The 27,815-nt window shown below is 31.8% G+C and overlaps 1 protein-coding gene across 1 annotated transcript; it reads right to left on the bottom strand.

Annotated features, from left to right (window-relative positions):
- Nucleotides 1–2,568: 2,568 nt before the first annotated feature.
- Nucleotides 2,569–26,648, bottom strand: LOC139488696 (uncharacterized). The gene is made up of 14 exons (XM_071274509.1): nucleotides 26,501–26,648; nucleotides 23,034–23,180; nucleotides 22,252–22,415; nucleotides 18,841–18,967; nucleotides 18,038–18,134; nucleotides 16,595–16,981; nucleotides 15,540–15,625; nucleotides 13,088–13,206; nucleotides 11,605–11,743; nucleotides 7,558–7,658; nucleotides 6,782–6,870; nucleotides 5,238–5,804; nucleotides 3,952–4,139; nucleotides 2,569–2,728 (listed from the first exon to the last, which is right to left on the bottom strand). The coding sequence occupies exons 1-14, from the start codon at nucleotides 26,603–26,605 to the stop codon at nucleotides 2,588–2,590; spliced, it is 2,457 nt and encodes an 818-aa protein (XP_071130610.1). The 5' UTR covers nucleotides 26,606–26,648; the 3' UTR covers nucleotides 2,569–2,587.
- Nucleotides 26,649–27,815: the final 1,167 nt, after the last annotated feature.

Raw genomic sequence — 27,815 nt, 5'->3', positions numbered from 1 at the left:
GTTGGGGCAAGTATGGACAAAACATTCAAGCGTGATACAGCTCTGAATTTGGATTGTGATCAAATTTTTGACATTACATGGTTTTTTTTACACAAAACAAATGTCAAGATTTTACAAATCAATAAAAGATTTCTTCTTCAAACTTTTTAAATCTAAAATTAAATAGTTGACACAGCATAGGTTTCTGACACAGAATGAATGTGGTCTAATGAACTTAAAAGTTTTTTTTTTGCCTTTCAGCAATTCACTATGCTGTTGAATATTAATCCTCTCAAAAAAATGTTTGAAGAAATTTTCTTTTTATTTATGAAATCTGAAATGAGAAAAATTTAACCCCCCCCCTTTTTTTCACATCCCCGTTTCCCTTTCTCCAAAACTGATATCAATTCAAATTTCTAATGGAGTTTGCAACAATAACTACTCTTTTAAATACATCATAAAATATTAAAATGTAAAGTAAAGTGCTTGTTATCACTGAATGGTAAATATTGGTTGGTAGTAAAAGTGAATATACATTGTTTATTGTATAAAACAATAAAAAAAACTTCATCAGCAACATTTTATATTGGCAAATTTCCAATGAAGTTATTTACATAAAGTTATTGGCAAATAAAAATAGAAAATGACATCATAGTCATGTCTGGCAAATGTCCAACATACATTATCTAAAAACATTTTAGATAAGATAAGGAAAAAAAGCTTCATCAGCAACATTTTATATTGGCAAATTTCCAATGAAGTTATTTACATAAAGTTATTGGCAAATAAAAATAGAAAATGACATCATAGTCATGTCTGGCAAATTTCCAACATATATTATCAACTACTATTCTATACAAAGAAAGATAACTCCAATTGAAAATTAATTGCTATTGCACAATATTGTGCAATTAGATATTTCTTGCTATTGTGCAATACTGTGCAATTGAAAATTTCTTGCTATTGCACAATACTTGATATGGAATCCTGATTTGGACCAACTTGAAAACTGGGCCCATAATCAAAAATCAAAGTACATATTTAGATAAAGCATATCAAATAAGCCCAAGAATTTAATTTTTGTTAAAATCAAACTTAGTTTAATTTTGGACCCTTTGGACCTTAATGTAGACCAATTTGAAAACTGGACCAAAAATTAAGAATCTACATACACAGTTAGATTTGGCATATCAAAGAACCCATTTATTCAATTTTTGATGAAATCAAACAAAGTTTAATTTTGGACCCCCATTTGGACCAACTTAAAAACTAGGCCAATAAGTACATTTTTAAATTCAGCATATCAAAGAACCCCAAGGATTCAATTTTTGTTAAAATCAAACTAAGTTTAATTTTGGACCCTTTGGACCTTAATGTAGACCAATTTGAAAACGGGACCAAAAATTAAGAATCTACATACATAGTTAGATTCGGCATATCAAAGAACCCCAATTATTCAATTTTTGATGAAATCACACAAAGTTCAATTTTGGACCCTTTGGGCCCCTTATTCCTAAACTGTTAGGACCAAAACTCCCAAAATCAAACCCAACCTTCCTTTTATGGTCATAAACCTTGTGTTTAAATTTCATAGATTTCTATTTACTTATACTAAAGTTATGGTGCAGAAACCAAAAATAATGCTTATTTGGGCCCCTTTTTGGCCCCTAATTCATAAACTGTTGTGACCTCAACTCCAAAAATCAATCCCAACCTTCCTTTTGTGGTCATAAACCTTGTGTTACAATTTCATTGATTTCTATTTACTTACCCTAAAGTTATTGTGCGAAAACCAAGAATAATGCTTATTTGGGCCCTTTTTTGGCCCTTAATTCCTAAACTGTTGGAACCAAAACTCCCAAAATCAATCCCAACCTTCCTTTTGTGGTCATAAACCTTGTGTCAAAATTTCATAGATTTCTATTCACTTAAACTAAAGTTATAGTGCGAAAACCGAGAAAATGCATATTTGGGCCCTTTTTGGCCCCCAATTCCTAAAATGTTGGGACCAAAACTCCCAAAATCAATCCCAACCTTCCTTTTGTGGTCATAAACCTTGTGTTAAAATTTCATTGATTTCTATTCACTTTTACTAAAGTTAGAGTGCGAAAACTAAAAGTATTCGGACGACGACGACAACGTGATAGCAATATACGACGAAAAATTTTTCAAATTTTGCGGTCGTATAAAAAATATTAAATTTATAAAAGCTGCAAGTATCGATTGGTTTAATAAAGAGCTCCTATTTAAGATATTTTTTTTAACTCAGATTTTACCTCATAAACGTATTGGTATTTGGGTCTCAAATCCAAAAAAAAGGAGCTCAAACATCTGTGTATTGCTGTTTGATCAAATTTATTTTGGGTTCATTATTTTTCACATAAATCAATCCGTTTGTTTTCTTGTTGAATTATTTTAAATTTGTCATTTCAAGGCCTTTTATAGCAGACTGTGCAGTATAGGTTTTAAACATTGTTGAAGGTCATTTGGTGCCCTATAGTTGTTAATTTATGTTTCATTTAGTCTCTTGTCGAGAGTTGACTCATTGGCAATCATACCACATCTTCTTTTTTTATATTCAACAATAGATTATATTTGTAATTTTATTTCAAGTAATTTTAACAAAAGTCTTTGCACTGTAATCCTGTCCTTGACAACATCTCCCTGTCATCACCACGGCAACTAAGGAATTGGGCCTCACATGTTTCAACACCTTTGACATCCTTTTGTCTTGTTTACGTAATAAATGCTGGAAATAAATGCATATAAAAGTATGAAATCTTTGGATGATAGGGATGCCATTATCAGTAGGCTAGAAATACGGACTACTGTAAATAATTGAGATTTTTTTTATTAGTGTGAAAAATGAGACAGGGGTTATTATCACAATAATTTAAACTTGCAATTTTTTTTAATGAATTAAACAGGATTTTTATCAATATCTCAAAATAAAAATTGCAATTGAGTCTAAAAAGACAAAATCACAAAAATGAATGAATTTAGGGTATATTTGGGCTTTTGCCTGTTTTGATTTGATTGTCACTGATGAGTCTTTTGTGGACAAACTGCTTGTTTGGTGTACACAATTTTTATCATGGTTCTTCAGATGAGTTTGAATACTATCCCCATAAGTGTCAATTGATTTGTAGAATGATATCATCATTAGTAAATCTTACTTTTGACCTACCATTAACATCAAACAAATTAATTCATAAAATAATCTGCATTACAGTTTTTTTTAAAGACAATCATCATTGCAAATGACATTACCTGTGAGCTTGGAGAGTTGGCTGAAGACCTTGTGACATGACAGCCTATTTAAAAAAAACTGTCACCTGTGACAATTTAAAAAAATTCAAAATCTTACTTAAGGGTGGATGTACTTGGTTGAAATTAAATGAATAAAGAATTTAAAATTAATCCTTTAAGCAGGAAGAGCATTAGTCAGGATCAAAATAAGCTAAAACTATTGATAGGTCATAGAGCTCCTTTTCGAGAAATTTTATTTTTAAAATATGGTGGACATTTGCATTGATATTACTTGGGTCTCAAATGAATAGAAAGATAAAGAAGCTGCTTAAACTTTGGTAAATGACCTTTGGTAAATGACCTTTGGTAAATGACCTTTGGTAAATGACCTTTGGTAAATAACCTTTGGTAAATGACCTTTGGTAAATGACCTTTGGTAAATGACCTTTGGCCTTCGACTGTTGTCTGCTCTATGGTCGGGTTGTTGTCGTTTTGACACATTCCCCATTTCCTTTCTCAATTTTATTTGATGAGCTGATAAGTCTTATATGAAAATATAAATGGGTGTTATGGGGCAAAATATTTTACCTTGTATTGTAGGGAAAAAATCAAGAAGTCTGCACATCTGACACAACATCAAAACCTAACCTAAGTACATCCCTAAATATGTTTGAAATGGAATTGTAATCATGGGCATAAACAAAACAGCAAATATAAACATACCATTTTTTCTTCCTCATCATTACTATCAAGCATCTCTTTGTATGAAGGGAAGTTCAAATAAACAAAGTCGTGGAACTGTACCAATGATTTCCCTGTAGATTTTGTATCTCTATCACAATTCGTAGGAACAGCTGTCATTGTGTCGTCCTTAAACTGCTCCAATGTTTCAGCTTTGTCAATCAACCCAGCTGAAATAACATTTAAAAATGTATTAGTCTTTTATTTTTTATTCAATTTGTTATCATGGCAGGTATACCCTTATATCATTGTATATCAAAATTGAAACTTGGAAAATTTATTTCTAGCCTGACCCATAAAAATTTCAAAAATAGTTCCCTATTTAAAATAAATTAATTCACAACAGGTAATGATCATATCTGATGTGCAGTAGGCAGTGGCAACTACTTCACTCATGATAGCATGTGTACATGTACAATACACTAACACAATATTCTGATCAAAGCTGAACAGTCTGCTCTTCCTGACAAACACCTAACGCTATTTACAAATCTTTCCTGGTTGACCCGAGAATATGTCCAGCTTTTATGAAAGATATATATGTGAGTACACAATTTTGTCCAAAACAACTGGCCTTTAAGTGAAACTGTGATTTGTTGACAAGTAAAATTTGAAGAAAATTTCTGGTTTCTAAACCACACTTTGACTAGCCCCATTAGACAAGCAGAGATGGTGAAAGCACCAGACATTAGTCCCGCCATTGACATACAATTTGGAAGACCTGCTTCTATTTCATCAGTCAGGACACCCAGACTGACAGCTTTTGGCACAGACTGAACCTCTAGATATCTTTCTAAATTTCTGAGTAAAAAGGCTGCTATCTCTTTGATTAAACCCTACATCTCTGTTTATTGCCTGTAAAATATGTATTTTTGTAATTTGGAATGAATATATATGACCAAAAAATGAATGCATATCTTTACCAACAACATTCACACTTAATTATATATAATGAAGATTTTTGTTTTACTATTTTTATCTCTAGATCTACAATTTTAAAATTTGATCCATGTACTTTTTATTTTTTTAATCTTCTCATATACTGTGGATTCATTTATTTTTGTAGGTTTCAATTTTTCGTGGATTGCTCAAAAAATGCATTTTCGTGATATTTGATTTTGTGATTTTGGCAATTTCTGCATACGAACTTGTAATTCATTTAATTTTGTGGTTGACCTATATACACTTGGTATAAAAAGAATAATAATGAATCCACAGTTGTCAAAATGACATTGGTTTGGTTGACAACATCAAATCATCAGCCTTACCCATTTTATTTTGCTTCTTTATCAGAGCAAACAGACTTTCATACAGATGACTACCAGCCTGCTGAAAGAATGCTTTCCTTTGTTGAATGAGATCAAGTCCTGATTTTCTCTCAGCCTGACAAGATTTACATAAAGTGTCAGCCTCTGTTTCATCACAAGTACAATGTTCAGACTCCATTTTGTTTTTACTTATTTCTTCATCACTATGAACTGACTCCATTTTCTTTTTACTTTCTTCTCCAGCACTAGTTTTTAACTCCATTTTGTTTTTACTTTCTCCTCCATCACTACAACTGTCTTTGTCTCCTTTTTCCAATTTTGTTATGTCTTTGTCATTGCTATCTTCACATTTTTCAGTCTTTATTTCCACATGATCTGTATTTTCATCATCAACCTTATCCTCTGATACCCTTTTCTTTTCTGCTTTCACTTCTTCCTTCCCCTCTGATGTTTTCTCTTCTGTTTTCACTTCTTCCTTTCCATCTGATACACTTTTCTCTTCTGTTTTCACCTCTACCTTCTGTGGAAATATAACTCCTCCATTGACCACGTCGCCAAAGTTTAGTGCTGAAAATATTAATTAATGTAAGACTCCATAGATTAATTGCATTACGTTTCTGCTTGACATCAAAATCAACAACAAATGGAAGTTTTTAACGACCTTGACTGGCTATACAGCCCTTGCACGGTCGGTGTCAAAATCATGGAGAATTGGGTGAATTTTATATATACAGTGTAACCTGCCTAATCCCACACCTAAGTATTCCAACATCCTGCTTTAACCGATCCATTTTCATGGTACCAAAATATGTTTATCCTTGCAGAAAAAACCTGAGTATTCTGACACCCTGCTTAACCTGACATTTTTTTCTGGTCCCCCAGTGTGTGTTGGATAAGACAGGTTACACTGTAATACTGATTGTTTAATTAGAGATATTCTACAGAAACTAATGAAAGGGGAGCTTTATTTTAGGACATGATTTGTTTTTCACTTCCGGTTGTTTTGTCTATATTGAGTATTAAGCAAAAGTGTGGGGGATTTTTGAAGTCCCTTTCAAATAACTTTCCACATCCATTTTAATGGAAGATAGACTAGACGATAAAATCCTCTGTATAATTAGAACCCTGACCCATACCTTGTATGACTAGTACCCATAACTGGTAACATTAAAAGAATTATTTTTCGACCGAGACCTTAGAATTTCTCAATTTTCATATATATTAAGGAATGTATCTCCATTCATGAAAACCTTGGATTCCTTGATTGGTTTTCACTATTCTTTTTGTCTTTATTGGTTAATAAGCTCTTCATTTATTTAGTTTTTGATTTTCAATTATTTCAGCCTTTAGAATCACTGAAAAAGTAAAATCACAAAAATACTGATCTCTAAGGAAAATTCAAAACGGAAAGTCCCTAATCAAACAGCAAAATCAAATGATAAAACACATCAAACGAAAGGAGACATTTATTGTCAAAATGCCCATCTGGTTTATTAAAATTGTTACTGTAATTTTTATTTCATCTGATCTCTTATTGAACTTACAATGTTTAAGTTTGAGTTGAACCAGCTCCATTGTGGTAATAGCATCTTCTACAGAGGAATGACCTTGGTCACTACTCTGAATATCTTTACTAGAAATAGAAGAAACATGCTTTGAATATTGTTTTTAGCAATGTAAATATTGGATTTGTTCTCATACAGTATGTTCATACATCCTCATATTAATTAATCAAAATCAAACAAAACATTATTGTTATACACATATGTACATTCACGTCTGTTCAATCTGTTGATACCTTTATTTTGGCATTGTGCAAGGTCATGTTTTTCTTGACAGTCAATGAACTCTTGAATACACTAAATCCATTGGATGTTTGAATATGTACTGAATGATAATAGAATCTTAAATATATGATTGTTTTACTTTTTCGATTTATAAAGGGGACATTAATCAAAACTTATATAGTGATGCCACTCAACTTGGAACTTGACCAGTACAAAAAAAAATTAAGCGTTGTTTACAAATTCATAACATTGGCATCCTAAGAGTGTGAAAACGGCAAATTCAGCAATTTTTCCATTTATAAAGGTACATAACTCAAGAACTGTGACACCACCCAAATTTGAACTTTATCTGTGCTGGGTGGTTATAAGCATTGCATACAAGTTTATAGCTTATAAGTTAGAGGGCAGAAGCGTAAAATTCTGCAATTTTTCCATTTACCATAATTCAATTTTAAAAAGAATAAGTAAGACGGTTTTACATAGCAAGCTAAAAGAATGGAACAGGACAAAAGATCGTCATCACCAATAGTTACCCTAAGAAGTGAGCGGCTAGCCTACGCAGACTAGTTTTCTGTGATCTGTGACCAGACAGGTTATATATCACACTTGTATCTATCACATATGGATGGAACAACTAAAACAGAAAAAAGTAGCATCATAAATCATTGCACTAGCACAAAAAGTGTAAGCAGTCATAAATTCATACCCTTTACCCCAAGTTGTACAGATATTACTGTGTGAATCCACTAAAATTAATCGGATTGAAAAATAAATTTGAGATACATTATGTTATAATGACTGTAAGATTCTATGAAAGTATGAATGTAAAATTGAGAATGGAAATGGGGAATGTGTCAAAGAGACAACAACCCGACCAAATAAAAAACAACAGCAGAGGGTCACCAACAGGTCTTCAATGTAGCGAGAAATTCCCGCATCCGGAGGCGTCCCTCAGCTGGCCCCTAAACAAATATATACTAGTTCAGTGATAATGAACGCCATACTAATTTCCAAATTGTACACAAGAAACTAAAATTAAAATAATACAAGACTAACAAAGGCCAGAGGCTCCTGACTTGGGACAGGCGCAAAAATGCGGCGGGGTTAAACATGTTTTTGAGATCTCAACCCTCCCCCTATACCTCTAACCAATGTAGTAAAGTAAACGCATAACAATACGCACATTAAAATTCAGTTCAAGAGAAATCCGAGTCTGATGTCAGAAGGTGTAACCAAAGAAAATAAACAAAATGACAATAATACATAAATAACAACAGACTACTAGCAGTTAACTGACATGCCAGCTCCAGACTTCAATTAAACTGACTGAAAGATTATGATTTCATCATATGAACATCAGGCACAATCCTTCCCGTTAGGGGTTTAGTATCATACCATCATAACATATATGAGAAGAACATAACCCGTGTCATGCCAACAACTGTTTTTAGAATAAATGTGTTTAGTTCCGATGCAAAGACCTTATCAGTGACTCAATATTAACGCCAAAATATGCAATCTTTAATGACTTGACAACAGTATCGTAATTATATCCCTTCTTAATAAGTCTATTCAAAGGTTTTGTAAGTTTCTGAGGTGAATACTGACACCTTTGTGCTTTATAAAGAATATTACCATAAAAAATTGGATGTGAAATACCTGAACGTATTAGAAGTCTGCATGTTGAGCTATATTTACGAATGATGTCTTTATACCGATGATAAAATTTAGTAAATGTTTTGACTAGTTTGTGATATCGAAAACCCTGGTGTAATAATTTTTCAGTAATACATAAATTTCTCTCGTTAAAATCTAAAACATTGTTACATACACGAGCGAATCGTACAAGTTGAGATATATAAACACCGTAAGATGGTGACAAGGGAACGTCGCCATCTAAAAACGGATAATTAACGATAGGAAATGAAAAATCATCCCTTTTATCATAAATTTTAGTATTCAGCTTTCCATTAGTGATATAGATATCAAGATCGAGAAAAGGGCAGTGGTCATTGTTAGTATTAGCTTTATTTAAAGTAAGTTCAACAGGATAAATTTCATTAATATACATACTGAAGTCGTCATTATTGAGAGCCAAAATATCATCCAAATATCTAAAAGTATTATTAAATTTGTTTATCAGATGTTGTTTCGAAGGGTCTTTGCTTATTTTTGTCATAAATTGTAACTCATAACAATACAAAAACAGGTCCGCAATAAGTGGTGCACAGTTAGTCCCCATTGGAATTCCGATAATCTGACGATATACGGAATCCCCAAAGCGAACAAAAATGTTATCTAGTAAAAATTCAAGGGCATATATAGTATCAAAGCATGTCCAATTAACATAGTTTTTTTGTTTATTGCTACTAAAAAATGACCTAAAAGAGTTTGAACATATATATTCACATTCTGATTTTTTGAATGCCCATTTAATTAGGTGTGTGAATTTTTTCTTAATGAGAATGTGAGGCAATGTGGTATACAGGGTAGAAAAATCAAAACTTTGAACAGATTCAAAATCACCAATATAAGCATGCAATTTATCAAGTACTTCCAACGAGTTCTTGACACTCCAAAAGTAATTTATTCCACTATTTTCGAAGGCCTTATTTGAACAATTTATTATCAGGTTTTTAATTGTACCAAGTGTGCTGGTAAGAAGAATAGACAATTTAGTAGTTGAACAATGGCTTGAAGACGAAATAAATCTATATTTGTAAGGGGTTTTGTGTAGCTTCGGAAGCCAATACATAGTTGGGACTTTCATTGTATTTGGCTCTGCTTGTAAAGCAGTGGCTAAAAGTTTATGTTTGTTACAGATTTCGTTTTCTGAAAATAGAGTCAGTTGGAATGTTGGTGAATTGGTGATTTCCTTTTTCAGAACCTCAATGTAAAATTTACGTCAAACAATAATAATATTATTAGCAGCTTTATCTGCCGGGACAAAAACAAATTCCTTGGCTAGTTCTTTTAGTTTATGTTTGATACGAGAAATAGGTTTATTGTGGTTATTGTTTATAGTAAAATGTTCTTTAAAATGTTGAATACGTATATCAACTATATTCATTACTGAATTAAAAAAAGAGTCCAAAGATTTTTTGTCAGCTTTTTCCCGTTTTATCCATTTTATACAGTAAGTATGGAGTGAGTCGTGGATGATATTACGACACTCATTCCAATTAATAATTGACGGGGGACGATATTTAGGTCCTTTACTGAGGAATGATTTTAACTCTCGGTCTTGAACGATGTTAAGATCTCCTGTTATAACATGGGAAATGGGTCCATAAATATATTCGGAATTACTGCAATTACATGAAGTAGGTGTATTTTCACTGATATTAACATCTTTACACAATTGACTATAATTAAACACAAATTTCCGGGTAGATTTCTTGTAAATATAACAAATAAGAGGTAGCTCAGTATTGTCAAAATATCCAGGAATTTGTTCTTTAACAGAATGGTCGTTAAATATACCGGCAATATTTACAAAATCAAAGCCTTTATTGACATACTTAATTTTAATAAAATGTTTTTTATGATCTTCAGGGCGATCAATTTTGGGAAATAATTTAGAATAACAATATGCCATAATAATTTGAACAATTTCATACTTAGGACTGCTATATGAAATCGTGTTGCAATCCTCCAAAATTTTATTTAACTTATTAACCGGTAACGAACAGAGTTTTGTTAACAGATAATGTCTGCCGTTGTTTTTTGAAATAGAAATTAGGTCCGAAATATTGGTATGATTGGCCCGAAATTTTCTTTGATTGCGATTTGTTCTACGACCGTGAGAACGTTTTTTACGAACAGTTTTAGAAACTATATCCAAAATGTTAACGGAATTGGTTCTAGATATATTACCAATTCCCATGATATTATCATTTAGACCGAGAGGGTAAACTGTCTGTAATTTTTTAATCCAATTTAACTCAATTATTTTCCGTGATCGTACAAACTTTGAATGCGATTCACCAGGCTGCTTATTTACTACTTCTAAAGGTTGAACTGCTAAATATTTAAAAGGATGGTTGTGCTTCTTAAGGTGTTGGTAAATGATACTTTTGAATTTATTGGGTCTTTTAAAACGATACAGATGTTCTTGAGTGCGTTTAGATAAATATCGTCCAGTTTCTCCTACGTACTGAGTACCTGTTGAGGAGGAGTTGTGGTTTAGGATTGAATGGTGTTTAAAGATCACATTTTGTATATAGGTACATAGATAAATAAAGAGAGTGAGATAGGTGGTTATATGTCTTTTTCAATCATTCACAATGTGATATTTGAGCACATATAACAATTTTTGTCCTTTAGAGGTTTAATGTGGTACCTAAAACTACAGGGAGATAACTCTGTAAAATCAGCTAAATGTTTTAATCACATTGTACTGTTAAGGAAATATTAAGCTTTTCAATGATCAAAATTGGTTTTTGTCAAACTACTATATATATCCAATGAAATTTTCAGAGAAAGTGACGATTTTCCATACATTAATGACTTAATGCCCCACATCCACATATCTTCCTGTTGAACAGATATGACTATGGTACGATAAGTCAGATACATACCTTGAGAGCCGCTAAATCCCCTTTAAGTGATTGTCCACATACAATAGCATCAACAGGTAAAGTTTTATGAAGAAACCTTTGAACAGTCTTCAGTCTTGTTTTCACTGGATCTAATATAGCTTTGGTAACACCGCTGTACCTGTAATTATACATTATCATGATTATGATTCATGATTGAATAATGTAAATAGAAACATTGCATCATATACTGTAAATTCAGAAATTATTGCAATGTTTTTATTATTGCGAAAAATGCAACAGGTTTATAATTGCATAAATTGTAATAATTAAAACTGGCATTTTTAATTTTTTTTATATGAATCAAATAGGATATTTCTGAATACCCGGAATTGCAAAAATTAATATTGCATTTTAGTCCAAAATGACAAAATTGCAAGTACCATTTGTATAAACTTGAAGATTATAAAAAAACGTTTTTTTTCTATAGTGAACATTGATTGGTTAAATATTTCTCAGTGTGTTTGAATTTGTTTGTCAGCTTTTTGGTCATGAATGTTTGTCTCTAATATTTATTTAACTGTGCATTTGTATTCAGATATCGCAGATCAAATTTATTCGTTCATTGTGTAATCATACGTTTTTTGATTGAGTTAAGTCTGCCAATTGATATTTTATCGTATGTTTTTCTATGTTGTGATGTTATGCTATTGTTTCGGAAAAAGGGAGAAGGTTTTAGACCGTTGGTTTTCCTGTTTGAATGGTTTTATACTAGTAATTTTGGGGCCCTTTATAGCTTGTTGTTCGGTGTGAGCCAAGGCTCCCGTGTTGAAGGCCGTACTTTAACCTATAATGATTTACTTTTTTAAATTGTTATTTGGATGGAGAGTTGTCTCATTGGCACTCACACCACATCTGCCTTTATCTAAGTAATAAATGCACACAATAATTTCTGAATTTACAGTAGTTTAACCTCGAATATAATTTTTTTGTTAATTAAACAAGAGGCACACCTGTATCACTCATATGATGAAAACATAGCCAGTAATTCTACGTTCAAAATCTAATGCATTCTGGGTAAAAATTTTAAAAGCGTACACAAAAAGGTTGTGATTGGTTTAGAATGTTCTCAACAATGGAAATCCATCCAATGGCGTAAAGTTATTTTCATTTTGGTGTGTGAACAATGAGATTACCCAGAATGCATTAGATTCTGAAACGGCCAGCAATTAAAGTTAAATTAATTTTAACTTAAAATATTGCCTAGATGTTCTAATGGCAGCATTTTTGCCTCTAGTGCTTGAGGTTTCGAGTTCAAACCCTGGCTCGATTAAACTGAAGACTTGAAAATTGGTAGTTGATGCTTCTCCAATAAGCATGTATCATTAAGGAGTTAGAGAAATGCATGTTTGGCTAAGTGTCTAAGTGAGGTAAAATGCTAAACGTTAAACAGTCATCCATCATCATCATCTCTTTATGTAAACCTTATACAGACCCTCTGTTTTTAAAGTGAAAGTAAATTTACCTTGTGACATAATCTGTAATTGGATTATAAGGTTTAACAAAGCTATCATAAACAACTTCCAACTTCTCATTAACAACAGATACTCTCGTCAGTTCATACTTCTTTGCTGTAGTCACACACTGTAATAAAAAAAGTCACTAAAATTAAACACAGAAACTTAAACAATCACTGAAATAACAATAGATACTCTCATCAGTTCATACTTCTTTGCTGTAGTCACACACTGTAATAAACAAAGTCACTAAAATTAAACACTGAAACTTAAACAGTCACTTAAATAACAACAGATACTCTCATCAGTTCATACTTCTTTGCTGTAGTCACACACTGTAATAAACAAAGTCACTAAAATCAAACACAGAAACTTAAACAGTCACTTAAATAACAATAGATACTCTCATCAGTTCATACTTCTTTGCTGTAGTCACACACTGTAATAAACAAAGTCACTAAAATTAAACACTGAAACTTAAACAGTCACTGAAATAACAACAGATACTCTCGTCAGTTCATACTTCTTTGCTGTAGTCACACACTGTAATAAACAAAGTCACTAAAATTAAACACAGAAACTTAAACAGTCACTTAAATAACAACAGATACTCTCATCAGTTCATACTTCTTTGCTGTAGTCACACACTGTAATAAACAAAGTCACTAAAATTAAACACAGAAACTTAAACAGTCACTTAAATAACAATAGATACTCTCATCAGTTCATACTTCTTTGCTGTAGTCACACACTGTAATAAACAAAGTCACTAAAATTAAACACTGAAACTTAAACAGTCACTTAAATAACAACAGATACTCTCATCAGTTCATACTTCTTTGCTGTAGTCACACACTGTAATAAACAAGACACTAAAATTAAACACTGAAACTTAAACAGTCACTAAAATTAAACACTGAAACTTAAACAGTCACTGAAATAACAACAGATACTCTCGTCAGTTCATTCTTCTTTGCTGTAGTCACACACTGTAATAAACAAAGTCACTAAAATTAAACACTGAAACTTAAACAGTCACTTAAATAACAACAGATACTCTCATCAGTTCATACTTCTTTGCTGTAGTCACACACTGTAATAAACAAAGTCACTAAAATTAAACACTGAAACTTAAACAGTCACTTAAATAACAACAGATACTCTCATCAGTTCATACTTCTTTGCTGTAGTCACACACTGTAATAAACAAAGACACTAAAATTAAACACTGAAACTTAAACAGTCACTAAAATTAAACACTGAAACTTAAACAGTCACTGAAATAACAACAGATACTCTCGTCAGTTCATACTTCTTTGCTGTAGTCACACACTGTAATAAACAAAGTCACTAAAATTAAACACTGAAACTTAAACAGTCACTGAAATAACAACAGATACTCTCGTCAGTTCATACTTATTTGCTGTAGTCACACACTAATAATCAAAGTCACTAAAATTAAACACTGAAACTTAAACAGTCACTAAAATAACCACAGATACTCTCTTCAGTTCATACTTCTTTGCTGTAGTCACACACTGTAATAAACAAAGTCACTAAAATTAAACACTGACACTTAAACAGTCACTAAAATAACAACAGATACTCTCGTCAGTTCATACTTCTTTGCAGTGGTCACACACTGTAATAAACAAAGACACTGAAACTTAAACAGTCACTAAAATAACAACAAATACTCTTGTCAGTTCATACTTCTTTGCTGTAGTCACACACTGTAATAAACAAATTCACTAAAATTAAACACTGAAACTTAAACAGTCACTAAAATAACAAGAGATACTCTCGTCAGTTCATACTTCTTTGCTGTAGTCACACACTGTAATAAACAAAGTCACTAAAATTAAACACTGAAACTTAAACAGTCACTAAAATAACAACAGATACTCTCGTCAGTTCATACTTCTTTGCTGTAGTCACACACTGTAATAAACAAAGTCACTAAAATTAAACACTGAAACTTAAACAGTCACTAAAATAACAACAGATACTCTCATCAGTTCATACTTCTTTGCTGTAGTCACACACTGTAATAAACAAAGACACTAAAATTAAACACTGAAACTTAAACAGTAACTGAAATAACAACAGATACTCTCGTCAGTTCATACTTCTTTGCTGTAGTCACACAATGTAATAAACAGTCACTGAAATAACAGTCGTTAAAACAGTAAACACTGAAATTAAGAAAGTCATTGATATGAAACCAAAACACAGACATTCACTGAATAAATACCATGAATACACAGGTACTAACAATGTCAACAAAATTATAAAAAGGAATAAACACCAGCTTAATTTATTCTTATTCAAAATAAAATTCAAATATAATTTACTCCTTCATCACTACGTCCCTTTGGAACAAATTCTGTAATATTTGTTCACTTTATAAATTATATTATGAACTTCCAGGAACTTCTACTTCAGGACCTATGTACTTACCATTTCACAATCTATAGCAAACATAGGACTCTGGTTGGATACTGTGGAATAACCTTCTTTGGAAAACGCATACTTTTTATAGCCACCTAAAAAAAAAAAATCCATTTATCAATCGAACAAACAAACAAAAATTCTTTGTACGGTAGTTTAAATTCACGAAATTACTTGTTACTTCTGATCTTAACAAGTGTATCTGAGAATTTGTGAATTTTCCACTTCTACCCATTATACATGTTATATGTGCCAGAAAAAAATAATCATTCACATGCCTGGCTTATTTATTCCCAGAGAAAAAAACATAAATGCATGTGTTTTCTTGCTAAGCATATGAATTTTCCACTACTACTCGTTATATATGCATGAAAAAAATAATCATTCACCTGCCTGACATATATTCCCATAGAAAAACATAAATGCATGGGTTGTCATTAGCATATACCCAAATCAGTGCAAATATTACATCTCATTATTGTTAGGCTGCTGACTAATATCAAAATTATTCTGTGGTACTTGTAACTTGAAAAAAGTGTGACAATATTTGAAGTTCATTTAGCACCTTTAAAATATTGCCACAAGTTTTAATGTGCTAGTATAGTACAAAGTCATTTAATGATGTACCAATCAGTGGTCATTTCTTCCTAATCATGCTATATGTCTAGGAAATCAAAATATATTTAAAGACATTTGGTCAACTAGATGTGCAAGTGATTCACAACTCACATGACTTATCATGAGTGCTGTAGAAACACTTATTTTCACGAGGTTAAAATTTCTATGTTTAGTCACTATATAAGATTTTATGGGGATTTAATTTTGCGGTTTCCAATAAATAGAAGTGTTATTATATGGTGAATTAATATTCATGGGAGTTTTAATTTCTTTAATATTCTTTCCACAAAATAAAAATAAAAAAATCTTCCAAAACCATGAAAACAATTTCTGCATTTACAGTATCTATGATAAAGGTATTTAATTTGACTTTTACATGTCTATTTTTGTTAACATATGTTGTCAGTTTGCTGTTTTATTGACATACTTAAATACGTTATAGTTACCATGGTAAATAGGAAGTGGGAAGTCTTCCAATATCATCTGTGGTAGACTGAGCAGCAGACTTGTTCTGGAGAACGAATCATTCTCATGAAGATCTCCTGGATCTATGCCAATACCAGTATTGAGAAAACTGCTAGCCAGTTGTTTTTGGTCATGTGACATGTTCATTTCAGCAGCATTAGACAACTTCTTGTCCATATCAGTTTCTGGTGAGTCTGTTTTACTGGCATCTGACGATGTATATTTCTGTATGCTAGTTAATTCTTTATTTTTATTGTGTTTTTCCATTTCAGGTAAATTGTTACTGGATTTGTTCTGCAAGTCTGTACTGTAGCCAGGTGGTCGGGTGAATTTGTTTATCAAGTTTTTTGTCTGTTTTGGTATTACACCTAGAAAAATTAAAAAATAGATTACATTCTTTCATTATATATACTTATATACAGTGGATTTATTTATTTATCGTTGGTACCAATCTTTGAAAAATTAGGAATATTGTATATAATTTCTTTTCAATGGTTTTTCTTACATTACCATAGCTTTCATATATTTTCCCAATCAGCAAAGATTTTACATAGTGAAAATTAAATCTGTCCATTTTTTTCATCAAATCGTGAAAAAAACATGATATATGGTAAAATATAATTGATTAGTTAACAATGCTATTGGAGAGTTTTTGCAATGAATCTTATTCCTTACATGTATGTATTTCTTCTATGGAGAAGGTGGTAGTGCACAAAACTGATGATATAATTATTGTTCATGGACCGGGGAAAATTGCTGGAATATTTCAATTTTTTTTTTTGTAAATGTCGCAACATATAAACAATGAGGAGCAAGTGCGGAGAGCTAATTTTAATTTTAATTAAATTGTTACAAGCCTTTAAGAAGGTTTTATTTTGATGAATATTCAACTTTGCTTTCACTTTTTATGTACAACATGCTTGAAATGAGTACAAGTACCAATAAAATAATAATGATTCATAGAATTTGAATAAAATTAATTAGTTTTCGGTTGTTTTGGTGATGGGTATAAATACCTTTTGACTGAACTAAATTTTAATACATTTAACCTAGTATTCTGTACCATCACAAACACTATGAAATTATTTAATTTTAGGGGATAGACATTGGTTCGGGAGATAACTCTTTAAATCTGTTATGTGTTTCTTAAAGCCAAGTTTTATCATTGTATTTTAAGCACTTACCTAAAACAGATCGGAAATAATCTATGTAACCTAGAAGCTTAAAATATATTTATGAAAATGGTTGACACAAACGTACTGATGATTATAAGAGTTGTTTTCCTTGACAAAGGTCTACCTCCTTAAATGATGCAGGGATCAAGACAAAAAAGTTTGTTTTTTATGTCCACCAACTGCAGGTTAAAAAGTATTGAGAGTTTTTCTTCCTTTGGGATTTAATAGAAGTATAGTTAGTATACATACCATTTATTTTCCTTATTTCTCTGTTACTTATAGGAACATTAAACAAATCCTCACTGACTGTACTTCCATACTGTTCTGGGGAAATCATATCCGCTGACTAAAACACAAAGAACAAGACATGAGGATGCTTCTTGAATTCAAAAGCCAAAAATAAGTTTTATTTTGAGATCATGTCGTATATATCAAAACATGAGGCCAGGCTTTATCTAAATAGATATTTCAGTAAATATATATCAAATAAAGTTGCTGATGAGAGTTAAAATCTTTTTGAATAAAATTTCAATTTTAGGTGAAACATGTGTATTTCTACATTTCTATGTTTTTGTGACTGACAAGTGATAAAAAGTCCAGGCCTAGGTATATCATCCATTTATCAGTAGAACTTAAAAAATAACTTTAAAAGGATAGATTACTTTACAAAAATGCTTTAAGAATTTTTGATTTACTGATGACAAAAAAATGACTCTCTCCTCCTTTACAGCTTAATTTTCTCTATAAAACATGCTTAAGTACTCTATGTTTCGTTAAGTACCAATTGAGGAGATTTGGGTAAATGTCAAGGAGACACCAAAAACAAAAAATACACGAAAATAAACATTTATAGGTCAATATGAAAGGTAAAGAAATCCTTAACACAAACATATATTGCTTGATAAAATTGAGAATGGAAATGGGGAACGTGTCAAAGAGACAACAACAGGACCAAAGAGCAGAAAACAGGCAAAGGCCACCAATGGGTCTTCAATACAGCGAGAAAAACCCTCAACGGAGGTGTGCTTTAGCTCACTCCAAATATATATTACCATATCAAACAGTGTATTAAGTCTTGTGAAGCAGTCTGGATATGTCTGGTATTCATGACTGCTTACAGAATCTAATACAATGACAACAACGCTGGTAACCTTCCCTACTCTGAGCAACCTACACCATCTGAAACAGAAACATATCAGTAAATTGTTTTTCATTTAATCTGCAAACCAGGTGCTCCGCAGGGCACAGCTTTATACGGCCGCAGAGGTCGATCCCTGAACAGTTGGGGCAGGTATGGACAAAACATTTAAGCGTGATACAGCTCTGAATTTGGATATTGATCAAATTTTTGACATTATATGGGTTTTATACACAAAACAAATGTCAAGATTTTACAAATCAATTAAAGATTTCTTCTTCAAACTTATTTAAATCTAATATTAAATAGTTGACACAGCATAGGTTTCTGACACAGAATGAATGTGGTCTAATGAACTTAAAATTATTTTTGCCTTTGAGCAATTCACTATGCTGTTGAATATTAATCCTGTCAAAAAAATGTTTGAAGAAATTTTCTTTTTATTTATGAAATCTGAAATGAGAACAAGTATGGACACAACTTTTAAGTTTGATACAGCTATAAATGTGGATTGTGATTAAATAGTTGACACAACATAGGTTTATGTCACATTATGAATTTGGTTTAACCCCTTCGCCGACGAGTCCCGGTTTACCGGGATTCACGCTTCAGACAGCTGACGATGAGTCCCGTTTTACCGGGATCGGAATACCTCTTTTATGTTTCCCGCTCAAACAGTGCAAACGTGGGTTATCTTTCTTTGATGGATAACCCGGATGGAAGTGTAAACATGCCGGTTCCGTTTGTTGAAAACCGTGTCAAAATCAGAGGAAATTTACGGAATTTACGAGAATTTGAAATGAGGGAACATTTTTTTTGAAAGAATATGGAAGAATTGAAGCCAAACTAGTATACTTTTTTGACATAAAATGTCGTTTTATGTACAAAACAGTTGGAATGGACATCGATCAGTGTGAGGAATTTGTACAGCCTCATAAAATTTTTCAAAATTTTGCCGTTTTGGGTTAAAAAATTACGATTTGGGGTGAAAGAGTCGAATTTTGAGAATTTCACCTTGATAATGACGAAAATTTGAAAATTTTGATATTTTATGAAGAAAAAATTGTCAAAACATGAACAAAACTGTGAACATGGTCTTAGTGAATAAAATAAATACACAAATAACTATAAACAAGTTTTTATTGACATTTATTATGAATATTTCCAACTTGAGTAATAGTAGCCAGGGACGCCATCGTCTCAGAGTAGCTTCTGTCTGGGCAGCAATCGGTGAAAGGGTTAAGAAAAGATAAGGAAAAAAAGCTTCATCAGCAACATTTTATATTGGCAAATTTCCAATGAAGTTATTTACATAAAGTTATTGGCAAATAAAAATAGAAAATGACATTATAGTCATGTCTGGCAAATTTCCAACATATATTATCAACTACTATTCTATACAAAGAAAGATAACTCCAATTGAAAATTAATTGCTATTGCACAATATTGTGCAATTAGATATTTCTTGCTATTGTGCAATACTGTGCAATTGAATATTTCTGGCTATTGCACAATACTTGATATGGAATCCTGATTTGGACCAACTTGAAAACTGGGCCTATAATCAAAAATCAAAGTACATGTTTAGATAAATAAAGCATATCAAATAAGCCCAAGAATTTAATTTTTGTTAAAATCAAACTTAGTTTAATTTTGGACCCTTTGGACCTTAATGTAGACCAATTTGAAAACTGGACCAAAAATTAAGAATCTACATACACAGTTAGATTTGGCATATCAAAGAACCCATCTATTCAATTTTTGATGAAATCAAACAAAGTTTAATTTTGGACCCCCATTTGGACCAACTTGAAAACTAGGCCAATAATTAAAAATCTAAGTACATTTTCAAATTCAGCATATCAAAGAACTTCAAGGATTCAATTTTTGTTAAAATCAAACTAAGTTTAATTTTGGACCCTTTGGACCTTAATGTAGACCAATTTGAAAACGGGACCAAAAATTAAGAATCTACATACATAGTTAGATTCGGCATATCAAAGAACCCCAATTATTCAATTTTTGATGAAATCACACAAAGTTCAATTTTGGACCCTTTGGGCCCCTTATTCCTAAACTGTTGGGACCAAAACTCCCAAAATCAAACCCAACCTTCCTTTTGTGGTCATAAACCTTGTGTTTAAATTTCATTGATTTCTATTTACTTATACTAAAGTTATTGTGCGAAAACCAAGAATAATGCTTATTTAGGCCCTTTTTTGGCCCTTAATTCCTAATCTGTTGGAACCAAAACTCCCAAAATCAATCCCAACCGTCCTTTTGTGGTCATAAACCTTGTGTCAAAATTTCATAGATTTCTATTCACTTAAACTAAAGTTATAGTGCGAAAACCAAGAAAATGCTTATTTGGGCCCTTTTTGGCCCCTAATTCCTAAAATGTTGGGACCAAAACTCCCAAAATCAATCCCAACCTTCCTTTTGTGGTCATAAACCTTGTGTTAAAATTTCATTGATTTCTATTCACTTTTACTAAAGTTAGAGTGCGAAAACTAAAAGTATTCGGACGACGACGACGAAGACGCCAACGTGATAGCAATATACGACCAAAAAATTTTGCGGTCGTATAAAAACTAAACAATATGTATCATAACAGCACTGGTTTCTTTCCCTAATCTAACTATTCTTCACAATCTAAAAAGGTAAGAAATCAGTTTTTTATATCCCATAATCTGTTAAACCATAAATTAATTACAGTAATATTATTATAACACTAGCATGACTAGTTGCCTTTCCTACTCTAATTAACCTACAGTAATATTCAAGTTTAATACTTTTAATAATCTGCTCAAACTAATAAATAAGCAAGTAAATGGAAAAAATAATGACATATGTAACATATTTAACATATTTATGCAAATTTAAATACAGAGATGTCCAATTAAGGGACACAACTCTGGGTACACAATAAAACCTAAAGTAAAGTTCAGTATGTATATACATTACAGCAGAATGCATTGAGTGTGTAAGTAAAGGTAATAACATTGGTAAACTTGCTTGCTAGCCGAACAGTGAAGTAATTGTTTGGTTAGGTGAACCCCTGTTCTTTAAGAGTAGACTAGTCCGACAGATAACCAATCTATAATGATGGAAATTTTTACTGACCTTGACTTGCCATACAGCCCTCACATGGTCAGTAACCAATCTATCTGTTTATAGGACTAAACTACACTAAATGGAGGGTAGTATACCTAACCTTATAATCATTTTATGGTTCAGCTAACAAGCAAGCTAACCGAATATTCTACCTCTACCTACACACTCCATGCATTCTGCTGTAAACTAGATACAACTATCTTGCAGTTACCTAGGTTTGTAGGTGGACACATTTCCCTGTGCAGCATAAAGTAGTAAATGTTGTAGATCCAAGAGGAACAAAGGTGGCATCTCCTTGAAAGTTAAATCTTGTGACACCTGTCGACTGTGTTGCATTTGTAGTTCATCTAGCAGTAAAAATACTTTAGGCTTCTCCTTTAAAAATAAAAAATCTGGTTTAATGTGATTGTTTGTTTCAATTTCATACTTTATTTGGCCTTTATAACTTTTTAGATTCTAGCGTCACTGATGAGTTGACAAAACATACACCTGGCATAAAAATTTTAAGCCTGGAATCTATGATGAATTTATTTGTTTTAACTGACCAACTTGTTCAGGGCCTTTAAAAGCCCAACATATAGTATGGGTTTTTCTCATTGTTGAAGGCCGTACAGTTGTCTATAATTGCCTACATCCACTTCATTTGATCTTTGTCTCATCATTGCTCATTGGTAATCATCATGATCATAATTTATCTCCTTATCTTTATATAGCTATTAAAATCATGAAAATGTAACTCAAATTCTAATATTAGATTTTTAGGAGTAAATATACATAATATATATCTATATATGTTATTGTGCTTTCCAGAACATGTATTTCTAAGAAATCTCTCTAAACAAAAATCAGACTCAGAAATAAAGGTTTCTTAAATCTTTATTACATGTGATCAAACAATAAATATCTTTCTAATTATCATATGATTATACATTTGTAATATAAAAATAATCAGTCGGGAGATATAATTATAATTTCCACATAAAAGCTACATACCATACTAGCTTTCTGTCTGTCTCTCAGAAGTTTTCTGAAGCGAACTAGATCATCCATTGTCTTTGTTTCAGTCTGATTTTGTTCTGTAAGTTTGGATTTCTTTGCTTTACTATCTTCATCTTCAGAATCTTCATTTTGTTTTGTTACCTGTGAATAAAAATATTTCTGTTTGAAGGTTCATGACTGATTCCGCCAAATGTCCCTAAAACTGAAATTAAGGCTATTCATTTTTATTGAGCCCTGCAACTTGTACGCAATAGCGGGACATAGAGATCCTTCATTCCATCGTTGGCGTTGTTGTCGTCCTACAAATGACGTCCTATCGGTGGCATCCACAAAATGACAAATATTCACTCTGTGGTTAAAGTTTTTGAAATTTAAATAACTTTCTTCAACTATCCTGGATATCTACCAAACTTGCACAGAAGCTTATTTGGGATTTTAAGATATATGCCAAAATCATTAAAAATCATTTTATTTACTTTTAATTGATCTTATACTCAGGCATTTTTGCAGTGTTCTCCCCAGAAATTTTGGATAGCATCACATTTTGCGTACAAAAAAATAACTGTATTTTTTTTTAATGTTGTTTGTCGTGTCGCGTTGATGCTCTATTTCCTTTATATATATGTTTTAGTTTATATTGTTCAATTCATAACTGAGAATACAATTAAACTATAACCACAAAACAGTTGTTTCAGTTTATGTCTTCTTTATTCATTTATAGTTACAGAATTATTTTTTTCCTCTTGTGCCAAATAAAAATAAATATGTGGTTTCAGTTACCCAACAATAAGTCAAATGAATGAATGGTTCATTATAGTGCAAACTGTATATATACAAAACTAAATTATCTAGTACACAAAATTAACTACTTTTTATATTATATTAAGTAAAGATAAAGTAGCAAAAGAAGCAAAAAAAAATCAATTTAAAAACTTTTTTTTATCATGTTTATGAAATTCATTGTTTCATGCCACTCAATGAATTAGTCCCAGTTGTTTCTTATCTTTACATCAAAATCATATGTATTTTTAACAAAGTTATCTAACAAATAGTCTGTTAATGCGTAGTTTTCTCTCTTGGTTTAATTTTTCTGTCTACTGTCCATCTGTTGTCATTATCGTGAAAATGCGGATTTTTGTCATATCTGGTCCGGTTTAGATCCGTAGTTTACACAAAAATGTGCAATGGCGGCCGTAGTAAAATTTACGAAAATGAGTCCGAGAATAAACATTGTTTGACAAGAGATTGTGAATGAATAAGACGCTTTTAATGAATTAAATGGATTAAACATAAACTTAAGCCAATTATGATAACTTTTTAAAGAAGTATTAAACTTATTTTAGCTCTAAACCAAAATTCTCGCTCTCGTATTACCGGAAGAGAAAGAAAGTAATTTTTGGAGAGTTGCACAAATAAACGACCTTTTTTAAAAAAATAAAAATCGTTTCAATCTTTGAAATTTCGTAATACAAAACGTAGATTTTGAATTGTTTTGTGATTGTATTTTTCCATGTCGATATTGGTAATGGCAGACACGTGGTATTAGTCATGTCACAAGTGTCAGCTTGGGATATTCGCATCCAAACAGTTATCACCCTGAGGGCAATTAACACCTAGCTATTTAATCTCTTAATTGCCTTTAGTGTCCGATTTAAAGGGATTACAATTAAAGGTGATATAATTTATATGATCATAATCGATAATAGATGAAAGTTCAAAATTGAGGACAAGTAAAATAGCATCTTCAAAACAATTATAGCGTCGCGGGTATAATTATAGCTTCGTGGGAATTATTATAGCATCACGGTGAAAAAATATAGCGTCGCGGTACCGCGACGCTAAAACGGCCTGGGGAGAACACCGATTTTTGTAGGCTATAATGCAGTAGTGATACATGAGGGTCCTAATGAAGAATAACTGTAAAAAAATCTTGCCAAATGATGTTAACAGTAATTTTTGGTGCATGATGATAAAATGTTTATAGGATAAAAATGGACAGATTTAGACAAATCTCCTTTAATTTTGTCCAAAAATAACGGTAACGATAATTATTTTAGACCAATTCACGATAAGGATATTTTGAAAAAAATCATGGTAAAATTTTAACCATTTTGAAGCTAATGGTAAAAAATGACAGTTTGACGCCTGATGGTAAAGGGCATTCCTACCATCATACATTAAGATAAGAATAACAGTACTGTAGTTGAAGAGTTGTCATCTTCAATTGGTGTTTTGATGGTTGCAAAAGCAGTTTTAATGTCAAGTACAGTGAAGTCACCGGTGTCAACATCGTAACGCAAATAAAATTGTTCTTGTTATTGTTTTAGCATTCGGAAGGGACAAAAAAGAATAAAATTGATAAGTTCCAGATTGAAATAATAACTGCAATCCCGTGATTTACAATATTTGGCCAATGTCCATTAAAAAAAAATACAGCATCAGATAAAATTTGTTTTACCTAAGTCAAATTTTTATCAGATTGAAATAATTTTTTCTCTGCATACTTGGCCATTTGGCAGTGTGCTTGGTTTGAATTTAGCTACCTTTCGTAGCAGCAAATTTTTCCTCCATTCAAAATAAGCTATTTTTGGAAGGCATGCACGAAATCACCGGACATTGGAGGAACTCTCAGAACAGGGGTTTCCCCAATTTTGGACACACATTACACAAAATCTTGATGGTGAAACCCTACAAACTGATAATTTTATGAAATAAAAGTATGTTATGAATGTATTCACACAATATTATCCAATTATTGGTTTTATCAGTTGAATGAAGTGAAGTCATAAGTCTTAGGTGCGCAGACACACCGGACTGCACCGTAATGATCAAGACAGTAAAATGGATAATATATAAATGATAGAGGGGGGGGTCTCTATAATTTATTTGGACTCTGGGATCAGGTGTTTTTTAGCTCAGGATTTCGGAATTGATTCATTTCAGGAATTCTTTTTAAAAATTTCAGGAAGTCTCGAATTGAATGTCTTTAAATTCTGGACCTCTTCATGTTTTTAAGCTAGTCATTTCGGGATCAGGACCCAACCTTAGTCCAAATAATAATTTATTACATCTTGAAAGGCTAGTATATTTTTTTTCTTTGACAGCTTACACCAACGCAGTAAGCATCAAAGCAAAACAAATGGACTAGACCCCTCCTACCGACCCACCCCCCAAATGATAAATGGTATTTTTTTAAACAGTCAAAACTCACAATCGCCAATTGACAGGGGCAACTCTTCAACTACTGTCCTGACAGAAGTCAATATTCTTTAACTCATGTATTGCAAGATCTAACTAACTGAACTAATCACAGAGAGCTTTTGACTGTTTTATCATCACTCACATCAGGACGTTTTTCTATCATTTTGTTGTTGTATCATGTGTAAAATTTGCCCCTCAACAGCTCAACATCAGCCCTGAGTATTTTTTTGTTTTAACAACAAACAAATGTAAGAATTTACCTCGTCTACTTCATTAGCAAGCTGAAGAAAAGCTTTTGCTTTTCTTTTCTTTGACTCAACTCTTTTTTCTTTCTTAGACATGTTAGAAATCTTGCAAGTTTCCATGCTGCAATTTCTTTTGGTATTTAGATGAACCTTGTTTCAATGTTAAATACATGCTTGAATTTGTCTATTTTCGTCCCTAAATTGTAATATCTATTATTCGTCCCTAAACTACTGATTTGGTTATTCGTCCCTAAATTTGTAATTGTTTTTAAAAATGGCTAGAAAGGGTCCGTATTACACTTATCAATTCAAAATTTCAAAAAGTTTTCAAATTTTGGATTTTTGATCAAAATTTTAAAATATCAAAATTCCCAATTGAATAAAAAAAAATATTTTTTGAAAATTTCACCAAATAATTAAGATTTATCAATTTATAAACTTTGTTTTAAAATCTAATAGATTAGATATTTAAGCAAGCTCAGGGACTTTCTATACTAGAAAGTCCCTGGCAAGCTTTAAAAATACTATAAAACTGAACGTACAGTTTTAATCATTTGGCATTTGGCATTTTGAAATTTGATTTTTTTAAAATTTTTGATTAAGATATAGGAAAAGGGGAAAGGACTAAAAAATGGAAAAAGAATTGAATGAAACGAAATGAAAATTACCAAAAACCAATCAAAACAAAAACAATATTTTCTGAAAAACAAAATATTTAAGGAATGACTATGAAGAAATAACATAAAAAATTTGGTGCACACTGAATAACGCGAGCTATTAGCGAGTTATTTAACAGTGTGCACCACATTTTTTATGTTATTTCGAATCAATAGACAGAAATAATATTACAGTCATTTCTTATAATTTAATTCTAAATTCCATTTTAAACCGTAGAAAACCATGAAAAAATGTTGATGACGTCACGGCCACATGACTAAGTTATGTCTATGGGCTGATAACAAAATAACGTCGGCCAATCAGAAGACGCATTACATCCAAAATTAAATTATAATAAAATATATAAATCAAGAGGCTGACTTGTGACCTATCAAGTAACTTATCAACAGGTTTGTAATATTAACATGACCAATACGACAGGTGCCTTATGTGGAGCAGGATCTGCTTATCCTTACGGAGCACCCGAGATCACCCCCAGTTTTTGTGGGGTTTGTGTTGCTCAGTCTTTAGTTTTCTATGTTGTGTTTTGTGTACTATTGTTTCTCAATTGATCTTTTTTTAACCATGTTATCTGTTTATTAGTTTGAATGTCCCTCTTTTGTTTGATCTACTGGGCGAAAAGAAAAAAATATTATTCCTTTTCTCCCTTTCC

This window comes from Mytilus edulis, chromosome 9, assembly GCF_963676685.1.
Source record: "Mytilus edulis chromosome 9, xbMytEdul2.2, whole genome shotgun sequence".
Lineage (NCBI taxonomy): Eukaryota > Metazoa > Mollusca > Bivalvia > Mytilida > Mytilidae > Mytilus > Mytilus edulis.
This window is presented reverse-complemented; position numbering and strand designations above follow the sequence as displayed.